Below are 20,011 nucleotides of genomic sequence, written 5' to 3' on the forward strand. Positions count from 1 at the left end.
GGCCGCTGCAGCCCTTGGAAAGAAAACTGAAATTATTACCAGAGATTTCTGAATTCAATCTGTATTATTATTATTATTATTATTATTATTATTATTATTATTATTATTATTATTATTATTATTATTATTATTATTATTATTACTATTATTATTATTATTATTATTATTATTATTAATTATTATTAGTATATTTATATATATGTAATTTCAATGTTGTGTTCAGATGACATGTCATGTCAGTGAAGAATGTAATTGAACACGTGAACTCGACCTCTTCTTCCACTTCATTCTAGAATTCTTTTTCTAGACTCTCCCTCTCCCTCTCCCCCCCCTCTCTCTCTCCCACTCCCCCTCGATCATATATTATACGACAGAGGGTTCTTTAAATTAATTTATGAAATGGAGCAGACATACAAAGTAGATGTTGTATTGTTCAGTGAATAATTTTCGTGAATTTGATAGCATCATACAGTTACTAGACTAGACGGCATTTCGGAAGGCGGTTAGCTTCTATATGCGACGTAGCATTTCTGGTATGTGACGTCACAAGCTTGTACAGTAGAACCAATCAGAATCAGTCTATAACAAGCACTTCCCGAGTTCGTTTGTTCACGTGTGAGTGTTTAAATACATTGAATAAGTAAAACTAACATTTACTGTGTGTATGTAAGGTAAATAAATGGAAGAAGAGACTGTAAAAAGACAAGTATTACACAAGCAGGCGCGGAAAATAGTGTTTAAGGTGTATAATTATTTTAAAAACGTTAACAAGCAGAACGCTGCCGGCCATCTTGATGCTGGCAGCAACATTGCCAACATGCAAGAAACGACTGTAGAAGCATGTGGTGTGGGATTGAGAACCGTGCAAAAAATATTGTTAGTGAAGGAAAGAGGGTTTGTTTGGTGTCATGCTTACAGTAATCAACAGCTAAGGTCATTATTGTCTTTCGATAATTTAAATTCTATCCTGCGCTATTTGTATTGCACGTGCTCGTGAAGTACAATGTGGCAATGTTGTACGCTGCCTTGCTCTCTCTATCTGTCTCTCTCGACGCAAACGCTAGCAGACAACCGCCTTCCGAATTGGCGTCGACTCTAGTAGGTACTGCAACTTATTGGGTATTAATTTTATTAGTGAAAAATGTATAGCAGTAGGTACGACCTAAGTAAAACACTCTGCATTTTGTATTTTGAAAAAGATATCAGAGAAAGAAATGAGAAAATGATGATGGAAAAAGCATAAAGATGTGAAATTCTGCATAACTCAATCCAAATGGAAAGAAAAAATTTTTTATTGAACTGTAAGGCAAACCCCAATATTTTATCCACTCTAAAGTTGAACGAGTTTTTATAGAATAGACCTACAATGTATATTAATGACTTTGTAATGTAGGGAAATTCTTAGGCTGCAAACTTTACATACATATACGAAATGTACGAAAAGCATAACCAAAGACAGGGCAGCACGTGCAGTTTTCTGAATTCGAAGGTTTTCATAAATGTTCTAAAATTGCTACTTATCCTTCTAAAGCAATGGTCCAGCAAGGCATAAACGAGTAAGAAGCGAACTGTATATTCCTGAGTACATATCAAGAAGTGCTTTGTAGCACAAAACTGAAGACTTGCAGAATGGTAAACATTCGAGATGGAAATAGTGCTAAAAGAGAGAGAGCTCATGTAATTAGGTTTTATACAAAACTAATGCAGAATTTTAAGATATTCCTCTGTATTCTGAAATCCACTGGTTAAGAGCAGGGTAATGCAGAATTTTAAGATATTTCTCTGTATTCTGAAATCCACTGGTTAAGAGCAGGGTAATGCAGAATTTTAAGATATTTCTCTGTATTCTGAAATCCACTGGTTAAGAGCAGGGTAATGCAGAATTTTAAGATATTTCTCTGTATTCTGAAATCCACTGGTTAAGAGCAGGGATATATCTGCATCATTTTTCATTGCAACAAAAGAAATTCTTTTATTTGTTAAGAGTGATAATCCGCAAAAGAAATTCGAGAGACATGTTCAGTAACATTCTTCACTGAGATGGAGTTCATGTGTTCAGTTACATTCTTATGGAGTTCATGTGTTCAGTTACATTCTTCACTTAGATGACATGTCATTTGAACATAACATTGAAACTACATGGTAGAACAAAAAGCACTTATAGCTAGTTGAAACATATTAAATAATTCGGCTACAAACTTAAGCAGTTTGAAAATGATTTTGGTAAAAATATTAGTACCGGTACAAGTTTTAGCTCATGCAAAAAAGTACATGCAGAAGATAATGAAGCATATTTCACGAATTCAAGGAGGTGGTATTCTAAGTTTATGAGGAACTCCAACAAATATTTCATGATCTTTACACCTACCCTGACTTATTTAACAAATCTACGATCACTGAAATGACCTGCAGTTCAAAGATCTTCAGATGAAAATGTGTAAAAGAATTTTGGAAAAAGTTATCAGACGAGTGGCGCGTGTGCGTCCCCCCCCCCCCTTCCACAAAAAGTTCCATTGCTGAGTTGCAATATATATACATCCCTCTCTCCCCCTCCCTCTCTGCTCTGTGTGTGTGTGTGTTTTTTTGTCGAGTTTGACATCAATAAAATGAAAAGAAAAAAAAAAAAAAAAACAAAACAAAAACAAAAATAACAGTGACAATTCTCCTCCAGAATCATGCATATCATTCTCAATGAAAGACCTGAAAAGAGACTTTGAAAAGTTGTTTCAAAAAAATTAGTGTCAACCTCTGCAGTAGTGAAAGTGTCATACTACGAGTGTATTAAACAGGGGCGTATTTTGCGGGCTACCGGTGGTAGCCCAAGGAAATTACAAAAGAAAAAGCTTATAATATAACATAATGTAATAATTTTGTATTATTAGTTTTACCATAGTAATTAAAATTAAAGTAATTGTTAGATATATTTTGTGTAATAATAGGGTCAGCGGTAGCCCAAACCCTTTAACCAGTATACGCCACTGGTATTAAAACAGGTCCCAGTCTTACATTTTGTGAACAAAAAATGATATCAAGCTTGAGTGTAAGCTTTGTGTGTATAATTTGTTTGCTGTATATATTATATTTGTAAATTTAACTGGCAACTGGCACCTTCCATTATACGAAAGAGATTAGCCTTCAAGTCAAGGAACATACATAAACTAAATAATAAAAACATATCATAAAAGTATCCAAAATGTGGATTTTCTTACCAGCATGGGAAGCACAGGAGTCATTACTGAGGCAGTGATTTTTATATTTGTCTTCTTTGTAGGTGAACTGTGACCGCTTTCTGTCTTCACAACAGCCTTTGCAAGGACAGCATCTAAGTCTTGTGATGTTTGGAATGCTTGATATGCATCTGGATGCACAGCCTCTAAACTAAATATTGAAAGAGATAATATTAGAGAACATATGTATGAATGGATTTTTGTGCCAAGCACATGCTAATTAAATGTAAGTTCCTATACAAATCATTTATTCATTTCCAATGGTTGCATTGATCAGTAAGTGATCCAGTACTTTATTTTTGGTGATCCGGAATGGCAGCACTCATTATATCTGCCATCTGGATACCTTTCGTTTACATATTTCTCTACCTTCTCTGTTTGTCACTGTAACTGACAAGTGTTAAGCAAGTGTTTTCTTGGCGACTAATTAAGTGGGTGCATTCATGGATCACAAATATTCTCTGTTGCTAAATTTATGTTTTACAGCATTTGTTATTATGTGTAATTGGACAAACAATTGTTTTGTGAGTATTGAAAAAAGTTAATATAATTAGACTGTGTTAATATATAATCATTAATAATTAACCAGAAAAGGTAAAAAAAAAAATAATAATAATAATAATAATAATAATAATAATAGTAATAAATAAAATTACATTAAAAAATGGATCACAACTATTATCCACGTGATCACTATTGTTACATTTAAGAGCAGGATTAAGTTGTGGTAATGAGATTTATATCTGTGTGTCTGTCCGGTTTAGTATTAAGGAGAAGGTCATGTTTCACCAATCAAACGATCATCTTCATTGTGTGCCTCTGGCGATATAAGAATATGGCAAGATTAAAATAATGCTACCTAAATTGATATGTGTCTGTTCATAATACAAGTACCATGCTGTTATAAAGCTTATAAAGGTTTCTTATAATATTTCTACAATAAAACTTCATTCGTATATTTTATGAGGGTCTCGAGAAAAATGCATGCGAGAAAAACATATAACTGAATAGTATATAATAACATCTGAAATAGCATACGAAGAATAAACAAGAAGAACGAGTTAAGTCAATTTAGTAAAATTTTCACAAGAGAAACTTAGAACTTCATAGGCTAGTATAAATAATGTTTCGTATTTCCCCGGTTTTAAAATGCATGGTCTAAATGTAGAAAAAACGAATAAACAAAAAACATAATATATCCTAAATATTAATTGTATAAATTAATCACCACCAGTAGACCACGGCATCTTAGCCCGGAAGCTCTGTTTCAACTAGACACTGGCCGTGAAAGCCTGCATGCTAAGATTAATTGTATAAACATTGAAAGTAAAGGAATTTTGCCAAGACATCAGAAACAAATGACTGAGTGTGATAAATGCATAAGTGTGAAACGTATGAAAGAAATTTTACTATATTAACATTGATTTCGTTACAATATCAATGCTTATTATACAAAAATATTATAAGCCATAACATTACTAATAGGTAACACTAAGGTGCAAAGTGAAACAGATTATGTACATTATGTCATTGAGACAGAGAGACTTATGTTCACATTTTATTTAGTAGAATCTTCTCGAAACTTATCATTCCAACATGTATGCACACTTGCTAGTTTTGTTGAAAATTTTCAGAATGTGCACTGTTTCTGAACAGTTGTGTTATTTATGCTGTGGAAGGACTCTCTAGCCAGCTGATTCGTCACACATAGCAAGAGACTGATAAGAAATGTCCAGTACGTAATAATACATCAAAACTTAAAGGTATTTAGAACATCTGATTTAAATTCTACTGATTTAAATTCTACATAATGTCATTCAAAAAACAAAATGTAGTACCAGAAAATTAATCGGAATAGTCCATATTCGAGAAGCTGAAGTTTTGACCTGAAATTCTTATGACCATCCATACACTTACAAATGGGTAGGTATCAAATCAATTTTTCTTACTCAAGATTTATATACAGACAAACAATGCGTACTGTTTATTTATATTATTTTACAAAATTTAACGTGCAATTAGAAAAAATATTATGAAAAATCGTAGTTATTTTGAAATTGATAAATAAATTAGTGTAAAATGCACTTGCATGTGTTTGGGTCCAGCATTAATACGGAGGTCATGTTTCACCAGTCGAATGATCATCTTCAAGTCATTGGATGTGCACCTGAAAAAGGTTACATAAAATATGTTAAAAGTTAAAAATGTTAAAATGTTACTTACAAACCTGTAATTTTAATTTAGATTTTGAAGTCAAAAGGAGAAGTAAAAGTAATGATAACAAATAATGATAATGTTTGGAATCATCTTCTCATATTATGATCTTAAAAAAAAAAAAAAAAAAAAAAAAAAAAACTAGGTCAAGACTATCTGCATCATTTTGAATGAGCGCCAAAACTGTATCTCTACATAGCTTGGCTTCTCACACTTTGGCCCTTACGGACCCTACATATGCGATATCCAAGTCTGACAGGTGGTCAGGATGGCAATTGTGAATTAGACACTGACAGATGGGATATCTTGCCTCGGGCCCTCATAGAGCCAGGTACCACCTGCAGATGAGTATCCTGATATGCCGAGGGCCCTAAAGCCTCAAGCCCTTCCTGAATCATCATCGTGAAACTAACATCGACAGGTGGGCCATTCTGCCTTAGCTACAGATAGAGCTAGGTCCCATCAGCAGATGAGTAGCCTGATAAGCAGCAGGGACCTGAAGTCCAAGATCTTCCTATATCAGCATCAGAAACCTGTACTATCCCCAAGTCTTCACCTCAGCCTAATTCACTGTTGCACATGATAGATGAAATGAGGGGAAGGTGGAGAGTGCTGGTGGATTGAAGTACATTTATAATTGACTGTTGTACTCACTTTTTTGCCATTTGTTTAAAATGATAACTCTGTTCATCTTCCTTGGTCATTCCTGATAATTCTTCCAAGAATTTGTCAACCTAGAAGGTATGAAAATAGTATGAAGATCAATCAATCAACTTTTCACAAAAAGAACTGGCATGCAATATTATAACATCTACGAGACAAATTTAATGATACGAAATAATTCGAAACTACTATAAAATGGTCTGCATGTAATAAGCTGGATCAGTTAAATTTTTAGGTTTGATTGTTGATGAACATTTAACATGGGATAAGCATCTTTCGGCTGTCTGTAAGAAAACTGCTTCATGTCCGGTATTTTGAAAAGGCTTAAAAGATCTTTGCCTATATCTTGTCTCTTGAATGTATATTATGCTTTTATACATTCTCATTTAATGTTTATGTCATTTATTTGGGGACATAATAAGAAAACTGCTTCGAGACCTTCACAAATTATTCAAAATAGAGCTTTACGAAATTTATTGGGTTTTCATTATTTGACTTCAGTTACATATCTATACTGTATCAATTTTCTTTCGTTCTACCAGTTGAATCAATTATCAAATGAAGTGCTGCTATTTTCATGTACAAAGTTATTAACAATTTATTACATAGGAATACTATATTTCAGTTTAATAAAGATGCACATACTTATTTAAAAAGACAAAATATTTTTTTCTTAGCATAGCTCAATAACTTATGGAACGAACGGAATTAAGCATTTTTTAAAAACAACTTTTAACCAACTTCCTTTAGAATATAGAATTTTACCAAATTGCCAGTACCGTATTTTAAGAATTGTTTAAAAATACGTTTTTCGAAAGATTATTTACTTTAATTCTCAGTTGATTTATTTACTTCATGGTTTCAAACTTTTTCTTCTTTCTGCCCAAAGCTTTATGTTATCTTACTATTTGTTCTTATTTTGCTTTCTTTCTTTAATAAATTCTTGAAATGTTGTTTGTTTTCCACAGACTGTAGTTTCATGACTTTTAAAATTACATTGTACAACATATGTATGTGTTCTTGTATAGCCCCTACATATGAGTTATATTCATTGGGGCATACTCAATAAATTAAAAAAAAAAAAAAAAAAAAGATTAACAGAGAATTTCTTATATATTTTTTAAAGAAGCCTAGCAATATGTTTGATAACCAACAACAGGGTCTAATGTTATTTTTCTAAATATGAGTAAGTAACATCAAGATGTTGCTACCACCAGGAAAGAAATCATGATAAGTTGATGTTTACAGACTGTCTCCACTAACTACAGTCACATACTGTAGGGAATGTGATTTTACGACTGTTGAAAGATATTACAAATACCATATTGTCAGCCTTCAAAAACATGCTGCATTACTTATCTGCAACAGTAATAATATTGAGAATTGATATAATTTTTTAATGGCTGTTACTACAATACACTTGCACAATGATAAAAGTGAGAAACTGCTACCTGCTATGAATAATTTTATACCTACGATGCCATACTGCCACACTTCTGAAGTTCCAAAATATAAAGTTTTCACTATATTGACTACCAAACACATCACTTATCACTATCATCTGCATAAATAATCATATCACCAACCACCAATCATGAGGAACCACGTCATCAATCACCAACTATAAACTACTGCTACTACTACCCCTACCGCTATCACTACCACTACCACTACAATAACACAAAATTAATTTTAATACCAACAGAAAGAGTCATAAATTTTTGTCATCTTGGTTAACAATGAACAAAAAGTAATAAATAGGTAAAGAAATAAATGTTGTCATGGGTCATTAAGTAATTCAAGATGTTAACTCACGTCTTGCAATGAAAGGTTGCTCTTTTTTGTAGGTGAAAGGTGTTTGCTCTTCTCGAAAAAGACTCGAACTGTCTCAGCCACATCTCCTTGTTCTAGATCTTCTAACATATCATCCTGGTCTGTGTGGAGTATCTGTTACAACACATCAAGGTTCCATTAAAAAATTAGTCCTATTTATATATATTTTTTTACAAAATCTTCTTCATATAACATTAATTAAAACATAAAGAAGGTATATAGTAATGTTAAATACGATATGGCTCACCTCTAAATTTTTTACGCCAAACAATGTTATACAATGACTATGAAAGACAAAGACATTAGGTTAAATTCTTATCATTTTTACTTGAAATGTATAAAAAAAAATTTAATACATTATATTCACATTGTAATAGGCGGCAAATAAAAAGGCTTATGCACGAACCTAATTTCTGTTAAAAGGTATTATACTACTATCATGAGTGTTTTGTCTGATTCAGGCATTGCCTCAACCAAGGGTGTTTTATTGGCTATTTGTTTACATGAAATCCCCAGTGGTTGTATTCTCAGATGATAAGTTATGAAGAAATGATACAAAACAGAAGAAATGATTGTACCGGTACCCCAAGAAAACGATCTGTACTATTTCATAAAAATAATTCACATGTGGTTGCATCACAATTTTCAGTTTTAGATTATTTGAAATATGGACATCTCATTTTAAAAGTTCTGGAAATTCATGTATTTTCCCTGTTCTTCAATAATACAACAAAAGATGGAGATCTTCTAAATAGAGTAAAGGTTGGTAATATTGTGATAGTTCTTTTTGAGAATTTATTACAATTTTACTGAGCGAGAGGAAGATCGGTTTTTTTTGCGTCAATGTATTAAGGGAATGTTCGTGGACAAGATTCTGCACAAAAAGTATGGATGTCCGACTCCACTGCTCTAGAAGTGTTGACCTTTCCTTTAGGAAACTATAAAAGTCCATGCAAGAAACATTTTTGAAATGACATTTTGTGATTAACATGGCTTTTATTAAATTCATTACAGTAACATCTGATGGAAACAATATAGAATTAATCAATGTTTTACGTGACTATTAAATTAAATAAAAGAGAAAGAAATATTTTAACAATAATTTAAGAAAACGGAACATCATTTTTAAAAAATGGGGCATTTGGCATCCCGAGAATACTTCTCTCGAGACAGGGGACAAGAGGCTGAAAAAAGGGGCAATCCCGTTAAAAACGGGATGTTTGGCCACCCTAAGTTAAACATATATAGTATAATTGCCACTTTAAATTCAAAATTAATCTCGTCTCACCTTGCTGAAGAGCTTGATAAGTTGTTTGCTCTGTAAGTTGTACACACGCTTTATTGCGCCTGGCAGCAAGAGACGACACCATAAATTCAGATCTCCTTTGAAACTTGCTGCAAAAAAGAATAAAATGTACAGTATTAACAATATGATTACCTTGTCTGTAATATTAAAAGATCAGAATGGAATATTTGTTAAGACAGTGGTCGTCAGCACTCGCTGAAATGGGTAAAGGGTGTGAGGAGCCGTCCTGTGTGCCCTGTCTTGGAGCAGGAAGAGGTAGAGAGCATACCTGCTAGCAGCTACGAAATGCACTATAGTGCAGTGTGTTCTCCGTGGGTAAAAGACGCTAGCCCCAGGGTGCTCTGTGCTGATGATAGTTGTGTTAAGATGTCCTAAGTGAAAATAAGGTACTGGTAAAAATGGGTGAAGTCGGATGTATTCATGAAGTTGAACATTTTGAACTGTCGCAGTTATTGTCATTCCCACAACATTGCCGTTGCCGCCAGATCTGTTTCCATTAATGTTTTAGAAGACAGTGAATATGAGCAAGAATTGCATTGTAAGCAGCATACTGTAATAGGTAGGTTTACGAGTTTTAAGTGTAAGGGTAGGATTGCTTAAGTGTAATTTGTAAGTTGTCTTGGAAAACGTTTCTGCTTATTATAAACAGTTACAGTGGAAAGCAATATCAGTGCTATGTTTGGGAAGAGTTAATTATTGTTACCGGTACTTCCTCTTTTCCAGATCCTGACTTCGAAAAGGAATGTCTTCTCATGAAGGACGTGTTGGTCAAAATTGACTCCAAACTGCTAAATGAAATGTGATTTGTCTTGTAAAGTGTTACATCTGTTCTTGTGGTTCTTATTTGTTAATGTTGAAATTATTTATAATTCATGTTGAAATTTTATATGTTGCATTTTAGTTAATGTGCTATGTTGTACTTTAATTAGGCCTATGTTTGTTGTATCTTAGTACTTTGACATGTCCCATATCATGTATGTGATCAGTTTGACGCAATAAATGAATATGAATGTTTTCATATGTTTATGTGCATTGCCAGTACGGTGGTTACCCTATTTCGAGTGTACTGAGACAATAAGCTTATTGCATTGATGGCAGGTGAAGTCGGACATGCCTGAAAAATACATTGTGAAGGCAGAGTCTATGTAGCTTTTCAAATACATGGAAGAGAACATGAAGAAAGAGATTTTAGCTGTAATGTAATGTTCCTCTATTCTTGAACTTTTAATTCTATAAGAAAAACCTAGGCACATTTTCATTCATAAACACATTTGTACAAAACTGTTGAAATATATACCATTAAATTTAGTAAGTTTGTAATCATATTTTAAGTTTGAAACCAATAAAAATGAGTAATTGATTAACTAGCGGACTTACTCGTGTTAATTATGTAAGTTTGTGCGGCTTACAGCTGTTTCGGTGCTTCATCACACCATCCTCGGAGTCTACTAGATCTCAGCGTCATCTCGAACTTCTCTGTCTGTTATGTGGGTGCGTTTGATTGTTGAAAGGTGTTGAAAAGTGGAGTCAAATAGTGTGTGTGTACTGAAATTGATCTGTGTGTTGAGAATTTGAACGGGGTATGTTTTAGTGTGTTTGTATATTTCGTATTGTTCTAGTGTGTTGAGTTTTTGGTTCTTGGGTTGTTTGTGTAGGATTTCCATGTCCGCATTTATGTTATTGTATGTATGGTTAACATTGGTTATGTGATCGGCGTATGTAGATGTATTGTGTCCTCTGGTTATTGCTTTAATGTGTTCTTTGTAGCGTGTTTGGAATAATCTGCCTGTCTGTCCTATGTAGAACTTGTCGCAACTATTACATATGAGTTTGTATACACCTGTGTGGTCGTATTTATTTGTTTGTGTTTTTTGTGTGTTGAGATGTCTTTGTAGTGTGCTTTCTGTTCTGTATGCTATGTTGTATTTCTGCTTTCTGAATGAAGAAGCGATCTTATGTGTGCTTTTGTGTTCATATGTTAGTGTGATGTATTTCTTGTGTTCTTGTGTTTGTGTTATGTTTTGCGTGTTTTTATGTTTGTTATTATGTTAGGATTGTAACCGTTTTCTTGTGCACACATAAGATTACTTTTCTTGAACAAATTCAATTATATTCTCCAGTTTCTTCTTTAAAAAAGTATCCCCTTTTCACGCTATGAAGGTGATTGGGGGTATGAAAGTAGAGGACCATGCTTTCATGACCTCGGCACTAGAATGACGTGGTGTGATCAGCACCATGCTCTAACCGCCTTTACTCTCAGCTTAGCAATATTATGTAAACTCTTCAGTTGGAGGCATCTTAAAATAATTCGGACTATTTTATGTACACATTATGAAAGAGATATCACAAAAGACAGTAAGAAAAGATATCATCATAATCCTGGTGTTATAATATACATAATTTAATGTAGATGTCGACCACGTGATAACTGGGGGGGGGGGATGCCACAGAAATAGGCTCACGCATTTTCGTAACGGTAAGCAGATCGGCATAACTCAGTACAGACCTACTAACGGGCCTCGCCAAATGGGCGTCTGATCAGCACCCGTACATGGTCGTGAGCGTTACACACAGCGTTGTAATCTAGTTGCATAACTCCATCTAGTATCACTATGAAAGTAAGTATTAGCCATACTACGCCGCATTTTTAATAAAACTGAAGTGCTGAGAAATTAAGTGAAACGAAAGAACCACAGGAATACTCACTCGCATTCTCTAAATAACATTTTACTCAACACTGGAGATCAAACTTGGGTCTGTTCAATGAAAACCTTGCACTCTAGTACAAAGCTATTGGAGAGGCTGTTAGATACGATACACTTTTTCTATCATGAAAAACAAAAAATCCGTTGCGCGACAACACATGGGGAGCCAAGGCCTAACGTCAGCAGAAGTAAACAACCATCCAACCAGTACGGTGGTTAGCACGATGATCCTTAAGCCGTTATAGGTGGCTTGCGAAACCGGATTTTTCTGCTCATTGTAGCTCCTCAAATTCATGGCAGAGCTGGGCGGTCATCGATCTTATATCGTGGCCAAAAATGAGAAAATATCTTTCCCCCCTAAAGACGCGTTCATTCCGTAATGCTAGTCCAAGGAATGACGCAGCTACGCGCAGGACATAGATTTTAGTCTAATGAAAATAAGAAAAGAACTAAAATGCATTTTGTTGTGGAAGTAATACATTGCTGTGTTATCAAAAGATAAAAGTTTATTCCTTTGTAAAGACACACAATTATATTTAAACAATTTACACTACAAAAGTTACATGAATTTTGTCGCCGAAAAATGGTTAAAAGTAACTAATCTAGCAACGCTAAATTGGTGACACTGGTTTCAAACGTGGGAAAGCATGAATTTTTTTTTTTGTTGGTCGGTGTGGTTGGTGGTGAGACATGCCTCATAGCGCCGTGGAGGGGGAGGGGCTGCTAGAAATCTTCCACAAAAGAACCTCGCGCTATTTTTCTCAAAATATGCTCCTCCACGTACCACCATACCCAAATGCACAAAACTACATGCATACGAGACTACAAACATGGCGATTGGACAAAATTCAAGACGTAGGCTACCTGACAAATAACCTCCTACATACAGACATTAGAAACACAAACGACATTGACGAGGCCGACCAAACCTTTGCACCGATGCTGAATGACGCACTTGACATCGCAATACCAACCAGACAACGGAAAACAGACGCACGCAGACGACTCCCACCCGACATTGTCAAAATTAAAAAGATCAAGAGAGCGGCACACAGACTATACATACGCACACATAACAACGATGACAGACGACTGTACCGCTCCCTCCAAGAAGACGTCAAGAACGCAATCAACGGTTATGAAGCGCAACGATGGCAATGACTAATAGACAAACTAGACCACAACAGGACCACAAACCCGAAGCGCTTATGAGATACCATAAAGCGTATTCAGGGAAAAAACAATCACGCCGAACACCATCTACGTTACGGTGACACAATACTCTATGACAACCCTAGTAAATTAAATCTTTTGCAATACCCTCTCTGCCCTACACACTACACCTAACAACACATCTTTCAACGCAACGCATTTCAGAAACATAACCAATCATTGTCATCAATAACCCCCACTTCTACAACCCGCTTCCAGCACCCCAACCACGCTCAAGGGACGACGACATACTCGACATCACAGCCTTAGACTTAACAATAGAACTCAAACAATCTAGAAACTCCGCCGCTGGACCAAACGGCATAACGTATACAGTATTGAAACAACTGCCACCCAGCACTACACTACTTAGCAAGGCTACACTCTCTGCCTTCGACTAGGACACACCCCTCCGCGCTGGAAGCACTCCCATATCCTCTTCTTCCCCAAACCTAGAAAAAACGCCTCTCTAGCGACAAATTACAGACCCATCGGCCTGACAACGACAATAGCTAAATTAATAGAAAAAGTAATCGCGTCACGTCTCCATGTCCATCTGCGCGAACGGGCCCTGATTCCAGTCACTCAGGCTGGATTCAGACGGGGCGTTCGTTTGGATGAACAACTGATGCGCGTGCTAACACCCATTGAGGAAGCTTATGCCAAAAGACACTATGCCATTCTCGTTGAGCTTGACGATAAACGTGCATTTGACATGGTCTGGATAGACGCCATCGAATTCAAACTCTCCTCTCTCCACATTCCATAAGAGATCACCCGGTGGCTTTCCAGCTTCGTATCAAACCGAACGGGACAGGTGAGACATTCCGAATGGAGGCTGGAGTCCCACAAGGGTGTGTTCTCTCTCTCATTCTGTACATCTACCTCATAGACATCCCCGCCCCCACCAACCATCATGTCGGACTCGCCCAGTACGCCGACGACGTCGCTTACTGGGCAACACACCCCCGCCTATCTTCCTCCAGAGTCCAAATAAACAACAGACTGCGGCAATTCACGGACTGGACCAAGCTATGGAGAATACAAATAAACACACTCAAAACACAAACATGCGTGCTGCGCTCCTCCCTCCGCTCCCGAATAATCGACAGAAACCCCATTCAAATTGGAACAACGCCAGTTCCCCTCCGGCGCGAGTTCACCTACTAGGTTTTCCAATAAATTCCAAGCTTTCCTGGGAGTCCCTTGCCAACTGCACCTGGGAAAAATTCAACATGGCTACAAAAGCAATAAGCTATCTTAGTGGCATACTCCGATCAGGTTGCTCAACTCAAACTCTACTCCACTTGTACAAAGCGTTGGTTCGATCTCTCTGCATGCATTCCTCTTTTTTCCTAACACAAGCGGCCCCATCTCACAGACTAAAATTTGAGGCAAGGGAAAGACGCCTACTCAGAAACATCGCCAGACTTCCAAGGCGTAGCAACAATCACACAGTATACACAATAACAAATCCCACACCACTCTTCACACACCTCGAACATATAAATCACAAATATACTTTCTCATCATTAAACAGGCAATATACACAAAATCTCTTCACCAACCCACCAAACACAAATAACAGAACCACATTTGAGAAACTAATCACCTACTACAACAACCCACAACAACATAACCACTAACAACAAAAGCTGTAGCTTGCCAGTACGGAGTTGCCGCAACGACCAAAGAGAGGCGATGGTGGATCATATCAACACTCAAGCTTTCTGTCTAACCAGCGATATACCAAAAATAAAAACAAGGCAATAGTAACAATTGACAAATAAAACTCAACAGCAATTTTCACTGCATTCACTATTACCACAATAGACAAAAATTTGTAACATTTTCTCTCTTTTTCAATCCGATCAATTCAGCACCATGTTCAACATGAAACTCCCTCCCTAAAAGCCGATTTGTCTGGGTGACATTTATGTTAGCACATGCCACGTATATTTTTGTACACACAAAATAATGTAGCCTACACGACGGTTGAAGAGGGCAAATAAGACCCTAAAACAGCCGCCATTAATATACTATATATATAAATATGTAATAATGGCAATAAAACCTTTGAATTTGCAAATTTCTTTCCCCTCAATCAACCCCGCAAGGCCACGACTACTGGAGAGTGAAGAACCATGGAAACATTTGCCTCACAGCCTCACTCGTAGGAGTCGTAGGTCCTCGGTTACCCTGTCCGAGCATATAATATCGTTGACATGTGCCACCATCTAGCGGTCGTTGAGCGAAGAACCTAGTACAAACGGCTCATTTTCTCAATCATAAGAATTACGGCAGGAAAATTTAATGCAGTGTTATTTATAATTTTTAATTAAAAGAATTTTTTGGGGTAGGTACTGCCTCAATTGCTTCCAAGTACCTTCGCTTATGTATGTATGTATGTATGTATGTATGTATGTATATATGTATGTATGTATGACTTCCAAATTAATGATCTTTAATCTATTTTTCAACAAACTAGAAGCTCAAACATGATAACTCTATTTCAGTATCTGAACACAGTATATTTATATACTCATACAGTATGACTATGATGATAAGCCAAGTCAAGCACTATCACTGTTCTCAGGGCGACACTGGAGAAAAGGGACTACTTTGAGAAAACATTCCAAGTAATGTTATCGTTACCAGTAATTTTTACTTAAGTCCACGACGAATTTTTTTTATCATCAGAATGTTTTTTCTGGTGTTTAGAAACCATATTTTGTAACTAAAGATAGCATTGGCCCATCTGCAGGCATGTAACATAGGAACTCATTAAAACATGAAACCTACAGTAAGACAAAAAGTAATTCCGTACAGGTGAGTTATATTATTTTATAACGCACAACATTTTGCACGTTGGGACACCTAATGATGCAAATAAAGTGTTAAGCTGTATGTAAAATTAATTGGAAACGTCATATCCATTCACAGAAAGAAGACTTCGACGAAGTACGCCACTATCATCTACTTTCACATCGAAGCTCAGCGTAAGACATGAATGAAGTCCAGAAATCCAGAGGCAGTGACCCCCCTTTGATAAACCCTATTTCCGCTTCTCTCTCCCTCTTCATTGGGGGGTCACTGTACACGCGCATGCTCTGCAGGACAATGTACGAGTACACAACAAGCATTCGTAGTACAATTCTTTTTTTTATCATCGCAGCGGCCGTTCATCTTCCAGTCCAATTAGAGAGCATTTTCCTTCGATCATGTTGACTTAAAGTCTCTTACGAAATCAAAGCCACTGCGGTGTCCTTCACACAAAATTCACGTCTTCAAAATGGTCATATGACTAGTAGAACCATGTTTGAGGTTAAACAATTTCTGATACGGGAACATATTAAGTTACTCACTGGTTTCTTCAAAAGAAAAATAAGACCATAATGCAGTTATGCGATATTATGTTGTCTTCTTTTTCTTATTCAATAAAATAAAAACTGCAAGACATAAAGCATTCATTTTATTATTATTATTATTATTATTATTATTATTATTATTATTTGTATTGTAATACTGGGTGTTCATTTCAAAGTGTGTCATGACGTCACTGTTGATGAGTCAGCGATTTGAAGCGAGTTTCAGCTTTTATGTCAGAGAAGTTGCCTATTAATCAAGGCGTTCAATCTGAACTTGAGAACGTGTACGGTATAACTTGAACGTCGTAGCAACAGATGGCGGTCTGTACGGTCTGTGTGCTACCATAACCTCTTTCGAACTGTGTTTTGCGCGGCCAAGTCGTACCCAGGGTATTTGTTATCATCGGTTGCGTAAGGCAACATTCCACAACACAAATCAAATGCTCCGTGTCTATGTTGACCGTCGAAGTTAATGTCAACAAATACGTAAGTAATCGTCTTAACCCTCTCCCCATATCTCGACAGTAAGAAAAAACTCACCTCAGTACATGTTTCGAAACAGTTCACATTCCTGCCACTACCGGCATTACCGTACGTATCGGTAAGTACTCTTCAGAATGAACGCCGTACTTGCTAGGCAACTTCTCTGGCAGATAAGTAATACACCTCTGCGGAAGTGTAGGAAGATTGAATTCTCTAGGCTCATCGACTAGCCACGTGACGGCATACAGCGAGCCATGACACACTTTGAACTGAACAACCAGTATATCATTATTACAGGCACTTTAAGGATTGGGCTCTATTATTTTGAGGCGCTACAAATTCACACCTTGAAATTAGAAGGGAAGACAAAGTAGGTAATTGCAACGAACAGGAACGGTCACAAACTTGTGAATTTCTGAAGATTCACTACAAAACAATATTTTTGGATTACGAAATATGACTATATTATATAAACAAAATGTAAGTACAAGGGAGAGTCAAAAAGTAACCTTAATAATTGTTTTATTAATTGAATATGTACAATAAGACTACAAACATTTCATCACTTTTCAACATAGTCCCAACTACGTTCAATGCAAATGTTCCTGTTATACTATGTTAAAAGTGAAGTGTTTGTAGTTTTATTGTACATATTCAATTAATAAAACAATTATTAAGGTTTCTTTTTGACTCTCCCTCGATAATATAACTGATAAGCTCTCAGAAACCAAGTCCAATTCGAGTTTGCAGAAGATAACCGAAGAGAAAAAAAGACTGCTATAGACATCATAATATTATGTATTCCGTTCAACTGTCTTTGCTATTGCAGTTGATAGAATTATATCCCGAATTATCATTAATTAGTTTATAAATTTCGACAGTAAAAGCTGAAATTAAGTATTATCTTTCTAACAACTACTGCAATTTCCACTTAGATTATCTATATATACTGTATTACCGGATGTCTACATTTTCAGATATTTATTATCCGATTACAATGACACATTAGGTTATGTTTTATACCACTCACGTGATGCACAAGGTGTCCAGATTCCCCCCCCCCACAATGTTGATATTATAGTGACTAGATGTCAGCGCAGCGTGCGACACGACAAACATCGACGCAGCATTGGAATTGTTGCCAGACTTTCGATAACTTGTCAGGTTCACAGTGGATGCAGATTCTCAAAACCTCATTCCCAGTTCGCACAGGTCACGTAGAAAAAGCGGCACTAAAACATTATTCTCGCGAGTGGCTCTCAGCAAGATCTTCTATGGCTACACAGAAACATCTTCCGTAAACGCTTAACACGTTCATCGGAAATTACTGGACGTATGGCCTTTTTCTGTGGGTACATACATCCAGACGTGAAAAACTGGTTTTAGCATTTTCGTAATCGCCTTCTTTATGGAGATAAGTCCGAAAAGAGCGTGCACTTGCGTAACACAGCGATTTCTGTCGAATTTCAGAATGCAAAAACTTCTTCAGCAACAGAAAACTCCAATGCGTGTAGCACCGTTTGCAACCAAAAGAAGGCTGAACTAACAGTTACTACAAAACAAAAACGGCTTCGTACAAGTGATACCTGATACATCTTGGTAGGCCTATAGCAGCCGTTCCAAAGTTGAAGCATGACCTTGGTTACGCTGTGGACGAAAACGCGTCTACTCCGTCAGATTTCCCCTTGCTGCGGCCCACTTAACCTACGCGAGATGACAAGGTCATGCTTCAACTACGGTGGAATGGCTTTCTTTCTACCAGCGAGGCAATGTGTTGGAAGATACTGGAAGTCAAAAGTGAAACTTCATTTATAGAATATACAAACACACACATACCTTTGGGGAGGCCGAGACGTAGGTGGTAAGATAATATTAAAATGGATTTGAGGGAGGTGGAATATGATGGTAGAGACTGAATTAATCTTGCTCAGGATAGGGACCAATGGCGGGCTTATGTGAGGGCGGCAATGAACCTCCGGGTTCCTTAAAAGCCAGTAAGTAAGTAAGTACAAACACACACATACGCACGCACACTATAATCAGACCTGCAACAGTTCAACTTAAAAGATTACAAGGAAGAATTACTGAGCAAGATTTAAGAGACGCACAAGGCGATGCATGAGTTCAGAATCTCACCAGTTTCCTCTTTTTTTATCTCCATTTTGCCAAGAAATCTGCAACTTATTCGAATTTTGATGTGATCCTATCGTTGAGATTTAACTCTTGCCTTGAAAAATTGAAAGAAAGGATATTAAAAATTCTAAAATATGTTTATGAGAGATTAAAAATTACCCAAAAATGACTCAATGCATCTTTCATAACATATTATTTCTTCTACGTTGATTCGAAGCTGAAGTCATAAGATAACATTTCCTTTATTAATAAGATTAAAATTCGATGTACAGTCAACTCCGGAAATAGTGAACCTCTGCGGACTTACATATTTCGTCACTATATCCGAAATGTCTCCCTCTAACCTTAAATGACAGAAATGAATTAAATTGTGAACAAGAAAATAAAATATTTAATTTTTGTGGAAAGGATTACACTGTATACTGTTACTCACAGTTGATTTACTGTCTTAAACTATGCTGTCGATCCAGTGCGACCAGCATTTTATAATGGCCATATTAACATTAAGCTCAAGGACTGTCGCTCAAAGTTGCAGACATTAAGTTTAAAAACTGCGTGTTTTTCACATTCTCAACTATATTTTATACAATGGAGTGGGGAAAAAATTACAGATATCAAAAAGCAATTCAATGATACTTATGTCACGTTGCTAATGTAGTGTGTGAATGTATGTAAGCCGACTGAAAATAACACTGTATTAATTCTAAAACATACGTCTCTCAGAATATTGTTGTTCATGTCCGAAAATGTGTTACTGCGAAATTCTATCTGTATAATCACGTTGCCAATGTAGCATGTTATGCGTTGTGGAAATACAATCTCTTAATTTCTAAAATACCGGTATATGTCTCTTAGTATATTAGACTA

At 36.2% G+C, this 20,011-nt stretch overlaps 1 protein-coding gene across 4 annotated transcripts in view; it reads right to left on the reverse strand.

The window, feature by feature from the left end:
• Positions 1-20,011, reverse strand: part of DNAlig3 (DNA ligase 3) — a 590,685-nt gene that overhangs the window by 261,889 nt on the left and 308,785 nt on the right. For all 4 annotated transcript variants that reach the window (XM_069834626.1, XM_069834625.1, XM_069834628.1 and 1 more), the window contains exons 5-9: positions 9,226-9,332; positions 7,920-8,051; positions 6,096-6,175; positions 5,317-5,394; positions 3,210-3,378 (exon numbers count right to left, since the gene is read on the reverse strand). In XM_069834626.1, coding sequence (XP_069690727.1) covers positions 3,210-3,378; positions 5,317-5,394; positions 6,096-6,175; positions 7,920-8,051; positions 9,226-9,332 — 566 coding nt within the window. The remainder of the gene's footprint in view (positions 1-3,209; positions 3,379-5,316; positions 5,395-6,095; positions 6,176-7,919; positions 8,052-9,225; positions 9,333-20,011) is intronic.

The sequence above is a fragment of the Periplaneta americana genome, chromosome 9, assembly GCF_040183065.1.
Source record: "Periplaneta americana isolate PAMFEO1 chromosome 9, P.americana_PAMFEO1_priV1, whole genome shotgun sequence".
Classification (NCBI taxonomy): domain Eukaryota; kingdom Metazoa; phylum Arthropoda; class Insecta; order Blattodea; family Blattidae; genus Periplaneta; species Periplaneta americana.